The sequence below is a fragment of the Leptodactylus fuscus genome, chromosome 8 (genome assembly GCF_031893055.1).
Source record: "Leptodactylus fuscus isolate aLepFus1 chromosome 8, aLepFus1.hap2, whole genome shotgun sequence".
NCBI classification, from domain to species: Eukaryota; Metazoa; Chordata; class Amphibia; order Anura; family Leptodactylidae; genus Leptodactylus; species Leptodactylus fuscus.
In genome coordinates this window covers 67776219-67795254 of record NC_134272.1, presented here as the reverse complement: position 1 = coordinate 67795254, position 19036 = coordinate 67776219, and the positions used below count along the sequence as shown (strand labels likewise).

General features: G+C 41.3%; 1 protein-coding gene across 1 annotated transcript in view; it reads left to right on the top strand.

Annotated features, from left to right (window-relative positions):
• AGPS (alkylglycerone phosphate synthase) overlaps positions 1-19036 on the top strand; it is a 149755-nt gene that overhangs the window by 13342 nt on the left and 117377 nt on the right. Inside the window, exon 2 of the mRNA XM_075284006.1 lies at positions 16707-16796. Within this exon, the coding sequence (XP_075140107.1) occupies positions 16707-16796 (90 nt within the window). The remainder of the gene's footprint in view (positions 1-16706; positions 16797-19036) is intronic.

The following is a 19036-nucleotide window of genomic DNA, read 5'->3' as shown; positions in this document are numbered from 1 at the left end:
CATATGTAGGATAGGTCATCAAATCTTAAACTTGGCAAATCCCTTTAATAAGCATCGGTTCTCACTGTGGCAGACATCCATGTAATAGTACACTTTCCCCTGCAGCTGCCAATGAGCAGCTATGGCAACCCCAACCCTCGCTATAATTGTCTGTTTTTAGGTTGTCTGTACAATTGAGCCTTACTTTATATGGATTACGCACCATCCTATCTTTACATTGTATAAGAAATGCACCATTTCCTTGAAAAAGCAATTTTTCGAAATATGGACTTGAATTCAATGGGGGCATTTCAGAGGCCATTTGTTTCACACCTGAATACAGAGGCTCTGATTTGTCGCCATTGCACTTGAGCTTTATTTGCCTACCGCGCACTTGTTGGACTATGTGATGTTATGCATAATGTCCTCTACGATGTTCTGTGGATGGTTTTATGTCAGGTTTTTTGGTGGAAGACTCCCTTTAGTTTTAGTGTAGTCTGCATTTCTTGGCCGGGGTTGGTCTTCCATCATGAGTAGCGATGTGTCCTTGTAGTACAGAATGGAAGAAGGTATTTGGACAGAGACTTTTTGCCTTATGAATAGGGGGTGCCCAAATAGGACCTATAAACAGGTGTATCCTACATAATGTGTAACCCCTTTAACATGATATGTGGTGAATGTATATGGTGTATACTCACCTCCTCCATGCTGACTGACGCCGGACCAATTCCTCGTTCTGACAAGCCCCGGTGGGTGTAGGAATTTGCACAGATGCCCATGTCCGCTGGGATAAGAACTGTATGAATGAGTAATGTGTCTGAGGCTTTGACAAACTGCATTGAAGCATTTTATGGCTTGCACATGTCTTTCTGCAGAAAACCCAGAAGTGTATAAAGCCCTATTGATTTGTGACAGGCGAGGGACCATCGATTCCTAGGATATCCCCATGTGCTGTTCTCACAACATATATTAAAGCACATGCAAAGATAAGAAAAAAGGCCGATACAAGAATCCCTATTGTACTGACATAGAGAACGGAAATAAAATATACGGTATATGTGAGCGGCTCATAAACCTCCGCAGGTCTTCTGCCTTCATCTTTACAAGGCAGGACATGTGGGATCTTGTATACTGGACCTTGACCCAAAACCTATAAAGAAGTATGGATCGGATATGAAAGTGCGTGCAAAAACATTGTATAATAACCTACGTGTTTAATCTGATATAGGCTTTCGGCTGTCGGTTTTCAGTCCTTACTTGGACGGCTCCTTTCCCTAAAAGAGCATATGAATCCCGTAATGGGGAGATTAGAGTCACTTACAAAGAGGCATCATGGCTGGCGGTCACATCTACCCAGATCACCGCACTGGATAGTATGGCTTCAGGAGTCCACCTATAAGAGTCAAGTGTATCCCATCCAAATTTACACTAAATTATAAATGTAATGGCCTACTATGTAAGGGTTTGGTTACTGCTAAACATGTCCTACACATGGGTGACCCAGCTTTTTGGCAGTCATTTGAGTACTGTGACCAATAGAGTAACCAAAACTGCTAAAATCTTACACAGCCATTAATAGGATTTCCCACCACAGGATAGAGGATAAGGTACAGATCGATGGGGGTCTGGCTGCTGGGACCCCACTGATCACAAGAAAGTGGTTTGTTGCTTCCAGTCTGAATAAAGCAGGTGAAACACTCACCCACGCTCCATTTATTTAAGGGAACAATCCCCATAGATGATAGCTGTATATACTGATTGTTAACTCATATAACAGCACCACACAGGCAGTGTAATGCATGAAAACCTGTATATAAACCAGCAAAACCAGGAATATTTGTGTCATTATTTCGGGTATATTTTTGGAACATCCTCTCCCTTTAAAAACAAGCACCAAGTATAAATTTCCGCCTGCTGAGCCAGATTGCAGCCCAGTTGTCTGCCAGCGGCTGCATAGACTGCTCAGTGAAGGGTTTGCATCCTGCAGTGACATCTGGTGGCCACTTCTGTGACTGCAGGATTCTCTCCACACTCCACTTCACATGCGCTCAGCCAGTCTACATGGCTCAAAATGGATGCTGATCAGTTAGTAGTGAAATATAGAGCTGTAAAAGCCTGCACGCCTCGGCATCATTGGCTGCTCATGTGCTCTCAGCGGCGACAGATAAATACCGTCTCCAGTGTTTCTGCAAGTACCGCACACATCCTGGTCTTTGATTAGAAAACCTAATTTCTTAGCTCTTTAACTGATGAATGTTTTAAGAGTATTTTAGATCAATAGTTTTCTTCCGTTTTGTTTGGGGTTTTTTTTGGCTACTATGTTATGTTATATTATATATTATATATACCGTAACGTAAGATTTCTATATAATAATATATTGTGATGTGATTACTTCTCTCCCCATATGTATCATGTTGGTCATCTACTTAGCTTTGTGGTTATTGTACTTATGATTTGTGCTATGTATCTAAACACCTTCACAAATGTACAGCAACAGGGAATTAATATGATATATAAAAAAATAATATAGTTAAAAAAATATAATTTTTTTACATCGGTTTTGAAAGTTTTATTTGTTAAAATCATGTAGCTCACCCCTGTTCTTAGAATTAGAGGAAAATCTCAATGTGTCATAGCCAAAAACTGAAAATTAACCGAAATTATAGAATTAGTACGAATTGAAGCATAAGGGCTCCTGCACACGGGAAAATAAAAGCTAGAAATTCCTTTGCCAAACCCTGTCAGGACCCCAGGACTTCTTGCATCCTATGGATTTATGATACTAGGAGTCCCGTCCTTTCTGTGGCTCCACTGTCCTATGTACCGTACAGGACAGTCTAGCCACATAGTAGGCAAGGACTCCTAATATCATAGATCTCCATCTCCAGATAACACTTAGTCTGCAAAATGTGGCCAATATATGGTCCTGATTTTAAGGACTGTATTTGCCCATATGTATGGGACCTGAAGAAGTGTAATACTCACCTCTCCCCACCAACACTTGTGGGGTCCTCCTCTTATTCTTGGCCCCCTCTTGACACACAGGTGACTCCTCTGCCAATGCCTTGCAGAGAGCACGTTTCACATTTCCTGACCCCAAAAAGTAAAGACCAGCAGAGACCTTCTAAGTGTTAGAACGGGAGCGGTGAGGGATCAGAGAGGTGAGTATCAATTTCAGTCTGTTCCCTTTAGCAAATATTTTCCCTGATCAACCAGAAGGGTGTAAATGCACGCATGCGTGTGTGTGTATATATATATATATATATATATATATATATATATATATATTAATACGTATAGAGACTAGATGGATGGAAATGGCAGATCCCCGATAATCCTGCACATAATAGATGGCTCCTGTGCTGTGCATGCTGTAAGGTAAGACACAATACACGGTGCCGGACATTCTCCACACTTACAATGTGCCCAGATGTTTTACGGCCTGTTTCTTCCTTTGATGCTGAGCCATAAAGTTCACACCTGCCACGCAGCATCCTTCTGTTTTTCCCCGAGCATTGTGGGTAATGCTTGGAAAGCTGTGCATGTCGTGGAGAGATGAAGACTGGCACATGGCTGCTGTTCTGGCTGTTTAGCTCAGGAGAAATGGATCTATTCTTGCTGCATTGGCATTTCTGTATGTTATAGATGCCCCTGGTGCCAGTGAGGCCGGATAACTCCATACACAGACTGCTATTTGCTATAGTTATTATTAGGGGATGTTCACATGTGGCAGATAGTTTTTTGCAACTGAAAATCCCTTCCATTTATTTGAATAGACCTGTTTTTAGCAGAAAGCACATGGAGGAGACAGTTGTAGAAATTTCGTAGAATTTCATTATTAATATCCGTTTTTAGCTTTGATTATTATTATTTTTTTTTTTTACATTGCTCAGCTAGGGAGCGTTGCCCATTCAAAATCTTGTGCGGACATTAGGAGCGGACACTAGTTGTGTCCGTGACATTTTGCATTGATTTAAATGGACATCAGGTGCGTTCTTTTACAGTCTGTGCCTGTCCTTAAGTGCCCGTTCCCAAAGATGTCCGATTTTTCAAGTGGACAGCAAAAACCTACATTGGTTCCTTTGTTGTCCTGACCTTTGGCTGACATGTCGGCCAACTGTTGAGGGAGCGTTAATTCTTTGATCAAACGCGTAGGGAAATAACCGGCATATGAGTAGGGGGTCTGACCACTCAGGTCCCCACTGATGACGAGACTGGGAGGACTTTGTCCCTTGTTCTGTATGGAGTGGTGGTCGGGCAGCAGGAACTCATCCATTTATTTCAATAGCAGTGCTGGAGATACCCAAGTGCTGTACTTCAGCTGGCTTCCGTGCTCCCTTTGATACAAATGGAGGGGTGAACACACTGCCTAACCACTGCTGCATTCAGAATTCTATAGTGGATAACTTGATTTTGGGGGAAAACCTCTTTAAGACTGAGGCCCCACATTGTGGAAACACCGCTTTTTTTGTTGCGTGTTTTTGAGCCAAAATGGCTACAAAAGGAATGGGAAATATATAGGAAGTTCTTCTACTTCCACTCCTGATTTTGGCTAAAAAAAAAAAAAACCCCGCAACAAAATCTGCAATAAAAAAAGCAGCATTTCTACAACGTGGGGCTTTATACTAAGGGCACTGTCACATCTGCAGAATTTTGTTGTGTGTGTGTTTTTGTTTTTGTTCTGTTGAAGGAACAGAAGAATGGACTAAACATTTAGTAATTCTATTATAGAGCATGTACAAGTACTGTAGCCCCTTCAAAAAGCTGATCAGTGAGGGTCCTGGGTATTGAACCCCTACTGATCTTTTTTGATGACCTATCCTGAGGACTGGACAATTCCTTTAATGTCTTCTACTCCACCATCGAATGAGAAGATTCTTGTTTGTCTGCTTTCATGTTCTATGGTGTGTATACACGTCCCGGCTCTTAGATGAAGTTTTTGAAGCTTGAACCAGGAGCTGATCACAAAGGGACGGGTTCTTCTCCATATATATATATATATATATATATGATGCAGAATGATGGGTATCGTATCACCTGATGTGATAAACTATGAGCTGAGCTTCCAATAAACCAAACTATAATGATCCCCCCCCCCCCCAATAGTGCCCCATGTATAAGGCCAATGCAGATGAGTGCTGACGGACACATTTCTCATCTGACTGGTGTTTGCCCAAACAGCAGAGGACATTGGAGATTTAGGGCACCTACATGGGACCCCCAGCAGCCCCAACACCTGTATTTATATAGATCTGCCAATGGACAATAATTTTCTCTTCTGTAACTTCCCATGAAAAAAAAAACCTCTAAACCCCCTGCAATGTAAAGCTTACTGACCCTTTCCACACCGGGGCACGTTGCGGATCATCCTCTTTTATTTCTTAAATGGCTGCGTTCACACAAGATCTATTCCTCTGTCCGTATTCTCTATGCAGATTTATTCCGCTCTATAGATATAAAATTGCGTTGCATTATAAGGCATTAGTATAAAGAAAAAAAAACCTGTCGGCTAATAAAACGTAAACAGGAGAATTGTATTCTTTTTCTGTAAATGGGACATTAATATTTGAACATTTCCCACTAAAACCTAATCTGTCCATAAGCATTGAGTACACCCATTCACTAGGAAGGGGATGAATGATGGCCGGCAGCGCATTAACAATTTATGAGCTTATCGAATTGACCTCTTAGGCACATAAATGTCCAATAAAACATAATATTAGTTTCTTCCAGACTAAGCAAAGGGGAAAAAAAATGACCTATTTTTATTTATTTTATTATTTTTGCATCCCGATCATCATCACGTGAGTAATGTAATAAGCCGCGTCCTGGTTTGCGGGCATGAAACGTGTCCCGGCGAAGAAAAGGACAAAGGCATTATTGGTTTATCAAGACTAGTGACCCCCCCCAATTCTCTCCATGCCCTGTAAGTCCGTCATACTGTAGGAGGAAAAAAAAAATCTTACTGCAGAACTGTTCCAGAACATTAAACCTTATAAAAAACCGCCATCCCCAGCCACGCAGCAGTTTGAAAATGTTCAATCCATTCAGCGCCAGTTGTATTTAATATTTCTCAGATGAACTCAAGTTCAACCCGGCTCTATAATTTTCAGTTTATTTGCCTTCCGCGTTCACGTTCGATAAAACAGTCACTGCCAGTTTCAGCCGGTTCTCGGTAACTCTTTCGTCCCCGGTCAGGCCTGCAGCGTGTTGCAGAGCTTTGGGGGCTTTACACCGTCCTGGAGCTTGAAGGGTGGGGGGAACATCATAAGGCTGGTGTGGGGTGGGTGTCTGTCTGTGCAAACTGATTTGCATGGGAGGTGAAATCACACAGCACATACATTTGCCTTGTAATGAATTGTCTTGTATATTATGTGTTTATGGCTCGCTTTCCAGTCTGCATCTGTTAAGCTCGCCTGCCTGCATAAGCAAAGAGAAGCGGCCACCATTATCTGCCGTGCCACAGACAACGCACCGTCTGCAAGCCGGCTCTTCATCCATTATGCCATCCTTTTTGTTGCAAATTCCAATTTTTTTATTTTATTTTTAATTTTTATTTTTTTTTAAAAAGAATTTTTTTTTTTTTTTTTTTGAGGTTTGTTTTTTTTTGATGGCTAAGATAGGATTGGATTCAGAAAGAGAGGCAAACCTTCCTAGAGAGGGACTTTTCCTCTTTCCTGTACCCAACTGCAAAAAAAGTGCACGTTTGTAGTCTAAGGCCCAGTTCACAGCTGCGTTTGGACCATTCCGTTCCGCTATCCGTATGAATATACGGAGAGAGAGGTTCTTTTCTCTCTGCATTTTTCATGCGGAAACCACACGGATCTCATTATAGTCTATGGGGGTCCTTAGGTAACTGCGCTTTTATGCGACTAGATTTCCATTCGGAAGGGGAAACGAACGGAAACCTGATCACAAATGTGAACCGGACCTAAAGTTGAGGCCACATGTTGCAGATGAGATGTGTGTTGTTTTTATTCATTCTTTTTATTGCTGATTTTGCAGAAGGGAGATGTATAAGGCCGGGCCTCACATGGTGTAAACAGTCCCATCCATACATTGTAGAAAAATACCTACAACGGAAATGCCGTCATTTCCAAAACCATTGCACTTTTTTGGAAATCGCAGCAGGTCAATTATTCACATGAAATGCTGGCGTTTTCCCTATAAGGGTAAGTTCAGTTTTTTTGGCCAGGAATTTGGTCAGCAATCCGCCTCAAAATCGGCCTCCAAAAAAGCCTCCCAATAGAACTCAAAAAATTCCATGTGAACTCAGCATAAGGAAAGCAGAAATCCCATAGTGGCAACCTCTGTGGGATTTCTGTCAAAAGCACTGTGGGAAAAACCATTTTGTTTTTTTCCAGCAGCACTTTTTCTCTGCTACCCGCTACATGGGGCCTGAGCTTAAGGGTTTCCTTTATATTTCCCATATCCTTTTAAAGGGATCCTATCTATTAAACAAAATTTTTTTCTGCCTATCATGTAGGAATGGCCTTAAGAAAGGCTATTCTTCTCTTACCTTTAGATGTCTTCTCCACGCCGCCGTTCCGCAGAAATCCCAGTTTTCGACTGTATGCAAATGAGTTCTCTCGCAGCACTGGGGTCAAACAGCACTGGGGGAGTCCTCAATGCTGCCAGAGAACTCTCCAGGGCCACCTCCATCTTCTTCAGGAATGGGTCTTCTTCCGGGGGTTGACTTCAAATTTCTAAGCCTCAGGCCTAGGGCAAAGCCGATTGCGCATGCCTGCCGACCACAAGAAAATGGCTGCTTACACAGTATTGTAAGCAGCCATTTTCATGTTGCCAGCGTGCGTGTGCAGTCAGCTTTGTCCTAGGCCTGAGGCCTAGAAGTTTGAAGCCAACCCCCGGAAGAAGACACAAAGAAGACCCGTTCCTGAAGAAGATGAAGGCGGCGCTGGAGAGTTCTCTGGCAGTATTGGGGATGTCCCCAGTGCTGTTTGAGCACTGGGACCTGCCTCCAGTGCTACAAGAGAACTCTTTTACATACTTTTGAAAACCCGGGATTTCTATGGAACGGCGGCGCGGAGAAGACGATGAAAGGTAGGAGAAGAATAGCCTTTCTTAAGGCTATTCCTACATGATAGGCAGAAAAAATTTTGTTTAAATGATAGGATCCCTTTAATGCCACTGTTGGGTTTGGCTAAAAAAAAAAAAAAAAAAAATACACCTTTTCCACCCTTTGCAAAACTCTACAAATGGTGCTGGGGTGAAATTTGTGTGAAGTGGTCAGAAAATAGGTAACAACTCCGAGTCCAGGTTCAAACTAAATAGATCATTGTATTATAGTTTCCAATTTTTAATCTTGTATACCGGTAATTTAATAGATATGTACTTTCATAGGAATCAATCACTCGCTTTTTTTTGTGAATTAGGAGTTTATTTCCGCTGTCGGCCATTTATGAAGGAGTCGGATTCAGTAGGCGGAAAGTGAGGGCACTGCCTTGCTTCTTTGCATAGCAAACGGTAAAATTAGCAATAAATATCCACAGTGTTAATTGACATCCACTTTGCAGAGACCGTAAAACACAGCGTTTCTCACAGTGCTTGTGTTCCCAACATAAAGCCAGGGCCCCACATGGTAAAAATGCTGCAAATGGGCCTTGGCGGATACTTCTGCATTTTACATTATCTGCAAAGTGAATGAGATTCCGGCTAATCCCATCCACACATTGCAGCATTTCCGCTGCAGATATCTTTTTTGCAATTTAAAAAAAAAAATAGCGTTTTTGTAAATCGCATTATAACTACACCTACTGAATATTTATACCTATGGAAGCGGTGGGGGGTGGGGGTTTCCTTATAGGTATAATTGGAACAGAAAGTCTGCAAAGGGATGTCTTATGGGCATAGCAGTAATTGCTAAGATGGTAAGGCAGAGTATTTTGGGTCAGAATTTGAGGAGGCCGCATCAGATTCCAGTCCAAAATACGGGGAAGCCGCGACTGAATGCAGTGCATCAGCATTCAGTCACGACACTGCGATCCGGATTAGGCCCAAACGGATGGGCCTAGACGGGAGTGTCTTCAGGCGGATTCGCTAGGCACAATCCGCCTGAACAATGAGCATCACGCTTCTTTTTCCGGGAGCCAGAAACGACCAGCTCCCATTGAAATCAATGGGAGCCATCTTTTTGGTCAGGATTTTGAGGCGGATACAGCCTCAAAATCCTGACCAAAAAAATCCCATGTGAACTTCCCCTTAAAGCTACCACAATTGTCTGCCTCCATTGCAGTGTCCACAATAAATTGGTGGAAGGAGAAGTCGGGCACACAACAGTGGAAACCCAACAGCCCTCATTCTAGTCAATGGGGTCTGCCGTGCTCCAGAGGTAATCACTATTTTAGTGGACTGTCTGTCTGTTGTTCTGGTCCTCGTACAGACCAGAATAATGGACAGGTGATTCTAGTAAATTTTCCGTTCTTTTACCATCTCTAGCACAAGATTTCATCATACAGACCCTTAAGGTGCTGAAAGCTTTCTCGCAGCGCGACGTCTCCTGTAATATAAAGGCGCAGTGCCAAAGATATCACTGGTTTCAGAATTGTGGTATTATATTGACTGTGGTTAAACCTGCTGCTTGTCTTAAGCATTTAATAAAAAATCTCTTGGTTCTCCTGTACATGGAGTTTATATACTAACCACATGTTTTGCCGTGTTTGTGTCCTTGTAAGTTATTTTTATTACATCTTTTTCTATCTTCTTGGATATGATTGTCTTACATAAGGCTTTCTGTGACCCACTATGCCGCTTCCTAACAGGTCTCTCTCCAGTCATAAACTCCGAATCTAGAGACTGGACATGAGTGGAAGCCAAAATTCGTGGTTTTGCTAAACCTATTTTATAGTTCTTCAGCTCCATAATACATCAAAATAGACCACATACGCCGATCAGCCGTAGCACTGACACCACCTGCTGCGTACACCGCTCTGACCAGTCAAGGCATGGACTCCACAAGATCTCCGAAAACCACCTGTGCTATCTGGTACCAAGGTGTTAGTAGCTGATCCAAAGGTGTAACGCTTGGGCTATAGTGGGCCATGTGCTCTCTATAATACTGGTGTCCTATTATGTAGAGGGATACCTTTGGGGCCCCTCTGACCCATGGGTCTTGTAGAGATTGCTACCTCTGCACGCTCTATAGCTACCCCCCAAGTGGATCCTTTAAAGTGGTTTTCCATAACTGTAATATTGGTGACCTATTGTTAGGATAGGTCATCAGTTTTAGATTCATGGAGGTCTGACACCTGGGACCCTCACAGATCAGCTATGTGAAGCGGCCCCATTTCTGTTTCACAAGTAAATAGACACAAAACTAGTGTGAGTTATAGTAAATATGTCGCGCCGAGGTGTCCCTGGTCCAACCTGTTCTTCCCACGTTCGCCCAATGTGGCGAGTGAGGTACACAACTGGAACCGTGGTGCAAGAAAAGGGCTTGAACCAAATATACATCACAATAGCATCCCTCTATGCCAGAAGACTGACGTAGAGAGATTGTTAATGTATGGAGATGGGCTTCGCTTTGCGGGTTTCCGTCTTCTGCCCAAGAAACTGGACGGGAGACGGAAACCCGGCAGTCAGTGTCCATGAGCGTCTTCTGCCTCTCCGCGGCAAAACAATTTTTTTTAACCAGACACAAAGTCCTGCATGTCCGACTTTGTGTCCGGTTAAAAAAGAAAAACAAAAAAACGTTTTGCCGCGAAGAGGCACAAAACACTCACGGGCGGTCACTTTGCAAACCCATTCAAGTGAATGGGTTTGAAAACTGACTGCCGGTTTCCGTCTCCTGTTCAATTTCTTGGGCAGAAGATAGAAACCTGCAAAGTGGAGACCGGGCGCAGGTGTGAACCCATCCAAAGCGGTCTCTGCACTCGTTTAAACACTGGGGACTCTTTCAGACCACCCCTTACCTACCTCTTGTCCTTTCTTGGACTACTTTTTGGTAGATATGAACTACTGTGTATCAGACACCTCTCAATAAGATTAAGAGAGTCACAGCCGCTCTGACTGTACTACCTGCACTGTGTTGATATCTGTGCCTGAGAGGACCAGCACAACGGACCATTAAAAGAATGGGAACCAATGGTGACTGACAGACCCCTTTGGCTATAATGGGGTCCACTAGATGTAGTAGTTGGACTTGTAGCAATTTTTCTTCTCTGGACAGAAGTCTCCATACAGAGACTCTGTCACACCCTTACTGAGCGATGAGGTTATTTTGCAAGCTACTTTATCTGTGGACATGTTTTCACCTTTGGACACCGTTTTATAGCTCACAGCGGTTGAGTCACTTCCTAAACACATTGCATTCCTTCTCTTACATCATGTATATTATAACACATTCACCTCTGATTCATCCAGTGAAATTCTGCAAGTTACCCTAATACCTTGGTTGTTTAGTGAACGTACAGACTTTCAATAAGGCGCAGGGTTTACACCATCACTGTTATTTTATTCCATAGCAAGGTCTCTCATAGAGTACAGTGCACACAGAGGATTGTGCGAGGTGTCTGCCAACAAGATGTGGACTGATATAACCACAGGGTAGAAGACCACGTGCAGATTAGTGGTGGTGGGGGGTCTGTCCATTCAGATAACGGATTAGGAGAATGGGGGAGGAAATCAGAGTACTTCTGTACGCTACATCAAAATCTAAGCAGCAAATCTCTACCACACCCCAGAAGTCACAAGTTGGACAACTATGACCTAGAAGAGACATGTACACTCTGTTCATCAGATGAGAGAAACTGGGCTGCTTCCTGCCGGAAACAGCGCTACCCTTGTCCATAGGCTTAGTCTGGTAGTGCAGCTTAGCCATTCAACGATTTATACCTTGAGTTGTACATATTTGATGCTGCTTTCTCACTTCATCCCAGTTCACACAACCTGCTTTATTTCATCCATACATTAAATAAAGTATATACTGTATAATATGGGCTATCCACATTAGGCAGTGCCTTGAGTGGCCTTACTGGCTATACATTTCTTCCATTACCGCTGTATTATACAGTAGGTCTAGGCAATTATGCCCTAAATCAAAATCCCCATTAATTGAGCATTTTACCTCGATTACGATTAATGAACGATTATTTTAGGACACTCCCCTATTTACGTGCGGCCCCCCTCTTTATATGCCTTATCCTACCGCTATTTACACATTCCGGTTATGGTTGGTATGAGGACGACTGATCCCTCCCATACAGGTCGCTTCCCCTGAACGTGCTACCAGCTAACTATAACTATATCCACATGAACTAAGACGGCCATAAAGATAAGAACCTGGGAACTGTGAATTGTTTACATGTATATACTAATAAGCCTCTTCTCCTCATCCCTCTCTCTCCTGAAATCCTATCCCTATGTGTCCTGTTGTACATAAATATGCAGCCTTCAGAGATTGTTCTTAGTTATATCTGAAGAAGAAGCAAAAGAGCTTTGAAACGTTATATTCTGTCATCATTATGAGTTAGCCATTAAAAAAGTATCACCTACTGAAGACTCAAGTTTTTTGTTTTTTATATTTCATACCCACTGGCTAACACGGTACAAAAACAAACCTTTTCTTCTTTATATCCACATCAACAATGGCTGGGAATACACCAGGTCACCGGCATCAAGTGTGACATCCTGACATAACGCCACATCTTGTGACAATGTGTCACATCCTTTTCTAAAAATGAGAATGCCCTTGAGTATTTTATGCAGGGTAAGTGAAAACCACTACCCGTCCTGCTGCCTATGGAGTAGCGGTGACCTTGTAAATGACAGATATCACCATGTAGTCTCAGGGTGTGTTTGCCCAAAGGGTTTTTTTTGCCTAGATTTTGGCATGGAAGCAGACATTAAATCAGTCTCCCCTTGACTTAAAGGGGAGTCTGTGACTGACGCTTTCAGTATGCAGGACAAAGTGTCCGGCGCTATTTGCCGCAGTTCTTTGTTGGAAACTGCACTCATTGCAGTGCCCCATAAAATGAGGGCAGTCCTGTGGCAGAAACCCAATGCTCTAGGTCCCACATCCAAAATACTTAATTTTCCGATGACCCTTTTTTGCACAGGCCATTCAAATGAATGGAAGGCAGAAAAAATACAGGTTTTTTTTTGTTTTTTTTCCAAACAAAAGCTGCAAAATCTGTTTGCAGAAAACTTTTGATGTTTGGGGAACACCAGATGCCACCACAGGATGGCAAGTTCAGACAGAGTATCGCCATGTTCTAATCCGGCAGCCCAATCTTTCCTGGACACGAGACTCCTCTATGGAATAGACAGTCCCATAAATATCTGGGTTCAGCGTATATAGGTGTAATGTGTATGCTTCACTTCGGTGTACATGGCATTGTTGGTGTACTTTTTAATATGTTTAGTAGCTGGCCATCAAAGCTGTCCTCTGTATCCTGCGGTGGTGGACGGACAGAATATGACCTCCATATTGTCGCAATACGGGGCACTATATACACTGCGCAGACTGACAATGTGACTGCACCAGCATCTCCCCATACAGGCTATTCAAAGCTTATAGATGCGGGTGAGTAAAATGCCAATAAATAAATAAAATCTGTAAATTTCTTTAATTGTCTTTTGCATTGGCAGACATTTTAGCGATCTGCATAATCGGAGACCTCAGAACGGCCTCATTGCTTTAGGTATAAATAACGCGCACGCTCCCTGGTATTGGAGAATATTATCGCCGGAGCCAATGCCTCCCTTTTTTGTGAAACCTCTGTGTGCTGTGTGATTGAACAATAAGGAGTCTGTGGGTGGGTTCAGCCTAGAAATATAGTGCAGCACAGGGGGAATCTGTAATGGAGCAATGCTGCCACCTAGTGTCCAGTCAGGTAAAGTGTTCAATTTTTCTTTTTTTTGTTAACCATTGAGACTCTAGACATTTGCATGTGAACAGGAGGAGCTCCGAGTATCATTTAGCATGAATGATTATGGCCATCTCCGTAGAAATCAGCGGTAATAAACCCCAAGTCATAACAATTACGGTCGCTGTATAAAACGCGTAGCATGTCATTAGGTAGAACATGTCATGGGTGTGTCTGAAGGGACGCTCGGCACCAATCGTGTGCATGCAGCCAGCTTGTGTGGCGGGGGTCATGGCGAGGTGCACTACCTTGTTTGACCTTATTCCTTCCCTCGCCAGGCTTGTGAGAACGCCGCTATGGCAGTGACATTATTCCTAATAATAGACGTCAAGGCGCAAGAATCAAAGACAGCAGTGTGATGGCCGGTCACAAGCTGGGAATGTCACGCTTTAGTGGTTTCTAGTGATATCACATTACTTGTCTGGGATCAAGATAAATGACATTATCTGAATCAGAGCAACTTGTGACTGGTAGAACTACAACTCTCAGCCGGCGCAGCACGCTGAGAATTATAGTGTGTATACGTGCTGAGTACAGATAGGCGGAAAGGTTTATAATTATAACCTACAATAAAAATATAAATTATCATATTTTACGACTATTATTTGCGCCGACTTTTGATCATTGGTAATAGTTGGATGTTATATATTATACATCTATCTATATAGATTAAAGGATTATCTTATCATATATATATATATATATATATATATATATATATATATATATTACCCCCCATTCCCCCACAAAAAATCATGACTCCACCCAAAATTGCTCCTAACTGACCCAAATCCGACTCCGACCCCACAGCCCTTGTCATTGGGTTTGCAATGTGACCACAAAATGATTACAATAACGCCAACCTTGTTGGATTTTTGATTACCGGTCACAAACTTGGACCGCACTGAAAGTTGGAAAGTCTTTTTTTTTTTTTTTTTTTTAAACAACGAAGTCCCAGCTCTAAAATCCTTTTCTGAGACGTCACCATGTAACCCTATCCTAACTGAGACTGCAGGCTACAAGCCTGGTATCTGGGGTCTATGCCATATGGTCAGGTCATTTTTAGGAATTTATTGCAGATGAGTTATAGCTCCCATCATCACGGACATCATGAAAGTCCATTGCTATGCCTTGATATTATGTATTTAGGAAATTTGTTGTGTATATAGTTGCCTATATGTGTATGTCTGTGTATTATAGCTCTCTAGATATAGCTATATAATATCATATAGGTACACATATATATGTGTGTAATATATTCCCAGCTGCTGTAACTGTAGCATGCCTAGGGGTGCGAGTATTTACATGGTATGTAATGTTCATGTCATGCTGTGCACATGTAGTGATGAAAGAACAGGAAATCTGCTCCCAGCTGTCTGGGGAGAGGCCGCCATGTGTTTATACTGCCACCTTGTGTCCACATGTGGCCTTTTCTGGCAAATGTGTGTATTGGCTGCAGCAACAGAACTAATGCGAAACCATCAGATTATTAACTCTGAAAGTTCTGCATTGGTAACCCTAATGTAAACGGATTTCTACTTCAATGCTAAAGCAGAAAGCTCTATGGAAATTGTCGCGGTGAAATGGAGCCGAAGTGCAGCGATCCCCTCCACTAAATGTAATAATCTTACTTTAGTACTGGAGGTAATATGGTTGACTGCAGGAATTGTAAAGAAACGAAATTTCATAACAACTTCAGCAAAGTCTTCTCTAACATGTCCTACAAAAGTATCTGCAAAGATCTCCCTCTCAAAAATTAGGAATCAATAAATGTTACGGTATATATAACGTATTTGTCATTCTATCATTTTTTTGTCTTTATTTTTAGATTTTTGTTGGTATTTATGAATTATTATTATTATTGTATTTTTATATTATTATTATTATTATTATTATTATTATTATTATTATATATGTGGTTTTTTTTTTGTTTTGTTTTTTTCTAGTAGTATCATTTAGTATGTCTGCCTCGGTTATACACGTCCTAAGTCTGGTTTTTCTGACTCTTGGTTCAGTTATCACACAGATAAAAAGTTAAAGCGTTTCCGATATATTGACGCCTCTCCGCTTTACATATTAGGTGTGCAAAAATAACAATCTGGACGCGACATATATTAGTCTCTCAGTCTACTCTTAGTGTTCGTGTGCTATAATCCAGACAAAGAAGTAATACAGTAATTGTTGTTCTCATAAGATTGTGCTAGAGTCCCAAATTTACTTCAAGAATTAATGTGCAAGTGATGAGGCCAAATACTGTAGTTACATGGAGGCAGAAGAAAATGGATAGTAAGTCCAAGAAATCGTTGCTCTACTATACACATCTTATGTACTCAATGCATGTTTTACACGTGTGTTTGAGTATATTCATATATATTATGTAGGGGGTGTATAAACATTAAAAAATAAACTATATATATCATATTTATATATATATATTTTTTTTAAATTTGAATATCTTAGTTTATATTCTAAACAGAACAAAGCACAGAAATCAAATTGTATAATTTCTGTAATATTGTGTGTGTGTATATGTGTGTGTATATGTGTGTGTGTATATATATATATATATATATATATATATATATATATAAATAATGAATCACTGGTCATAAACAAAAAAGTATTATATATATGTACATATATACAACATGTAAATATTTAAAATATATATATATATATATATATATATTTATTTTTTCAATAAAAGTTGATTCTACAGAGCTATATAACCTTTCCCTCACCATAACTAGTATCTGCTAGTGTTTACACATGTACATAAGCCATATATTTGCATTATTTGTGTATGTGAACATGATACATATGTGATCTGTTTTTCCGTACAGACAGGAGCTCCTGAAATGGAATGGATGGGGTTACAATGATTCCAAATTCACTTTTAACAAGAAGGGCCAAGCTGAATTCACCGGCAAGAGGTAAGCTAGAAAAGATATAAGAAGTAATTCCGAAAATCTGATTTACTACATACAGCGTCAGCGGGAATGTAGAACTAACCTTTGATGTAATTTCCCGTGAATGATCACAGGTTTGGTATTAGCTGTAAAGAAAATGTTGCTTTAAGTCTTTTAGCGTCTTCTCTAGACTAAGTGTAATTGATTTATTTCTTATGGGTTCATTGGTTGTTATATCTGTTAATTATCTGGTCCATTTTGTTTACCAAATGTAGCAATTCGTCATAAAGTACTGATATTAATGTATTAAGTGAAAGGAACGTTTCCTCTCTGCGCCTGTAGATGGTGCTGTAGTACAGTCATGCCGGCCTTTGCTGAAAGCAAACCTTCAAATGGTTAAATGGTGTAGGCGGGCATATGTAAATTCAGGTTATGAGTCATCAGTGACTCCAACCAATGAGGTGGTTTGTTTATCTTTAGCTGCCGCCCACTAATTAATCACTGTAGACTGGCGGCACCGCCCTCATTCTGTGATCGGCCAATCCTGAAGCCCCTGATAGTTGGTGCAGCCTTGTGTAAACAGAGCATGAGCCCTGCAATAAAACATCTTAAAGGGGCGGGCGTATGATGATGTGAGGGGGGGGGGTGTCTTCACACTGACACAATCCTGTCTGAATGGATCTGTCATATACATGACTATAACATTAGAAACTTCAGATTCTTGCAAATATAACCAAATCTGAGTATTCTTCCCATATTCTTCCCAAATCTGAGTAGTAAGTGTAGGGCTTAGCCTTACAGAAGCAGGCAGAATATATGAAGGGATTGCCTATGTAGCCGTCCCATAATATTGTGTTCTCCGCACCAGACAAAGTTCCCATTACATATCCCGCCATTGTCCTGTATATCTGTCAGCAGCTTGGTTTACATTTCTTTATATAGTCCCACTCATACCTACAGGGAAAAGTCAGCAGAAATCTGGTATATTACATCAGATAAAGGCCAGAATATTAGAGTTCTCCACTGGGGTCATAGACTACCCTGCATTAATAATATATGATTTTATACTGCAGCTGCTGAAGAACCTCTTGAAGCAGGAGCACTACATGTCAGTGGGTGGCACTAAGCTCTTTATATACTACATTTATATACAGTCTGACAGTACTGTATAGTGCACAGTGTATGTCTTCTATCATGCTCGATGTATAGGATAGCAGTCTGTGCACAGATCTGTATCATAACACATAGCAACCCCTCTGATGATTGGGGGCCCATGAGAAGTAATTGGATATGGCAGGGTATATCCTGCTGTATATTTGTGGCTGAGTTCACAGAGGAGTTTCCGATTTTGGATAAACAGACCTCTTCTGCAGGAGATGGGTATAGCGCTATATAGCGCTGCACTTCTGTAATATTTCTGTAAATATCGTATTCTTAACACGTTCTTTAGTTATTATTATATAAATATATAAGAAAGATTAGGTTTTTTCTTAGGTAGCTGCGGCAGACCACATCTACAGGAGAGATGAGCGGTGCTTATGTAGTGCTGCTTATCTCTGTATAATCAGTAACATGTTCTTCAGATTTAAGAAATGTAAATGAGATCAGGGGGTTTTCATATCCCAAACCTCAACTACGTAAAAGATGAGCAGTGCCTGTGCAGTGCCGCTTATCTCTATATTGACAGAATGTGATGTGTACACAGATATTATTTTGACTTTTTTTTTTTTGGACCATATTATAATACATTACATGCAATAATTTATAGTCACACTTAACCATAAAGTGTCCTGACCGTATCAGCCAGCAGTTACTGGCGCACGCTTACATTCTAAGTAAATATAGTCGTACTTGTCGGGAGTAGGCACTTATAAGGGGGGGGGGGGACTTAATAATGTTCAAATGGGTTGTACATTCTTACTAAGGCCAGTATTTGTGGAATGAGCAGTACTTGTTGTAGGAGGGCTTTGTATCTTGTCCTCCCTGGATACATTGTTGGGACCTGGTTATACCTTCCATCTCTGATGGTTTAAGGACCTCAAACTGTTAACTCTTGTGCTGAGGCCCCAAGTTGTGGAAGCATTGTTTTCTATTGTTTTTGGGGGTTTTTTTTTTGCAGATTTTGCTGTGGTTTTTGAGCCAAAGCCAGGAGTAAGAGGTCAGAAGGAAGAAGTATAAAAGCTTCCTTTATATTTTCCTTTCCTTTTCAAGCCACCCTTGTATTTGGCACAAAAAAGTATCGCCAGCAAAATCTGCAACAAAAG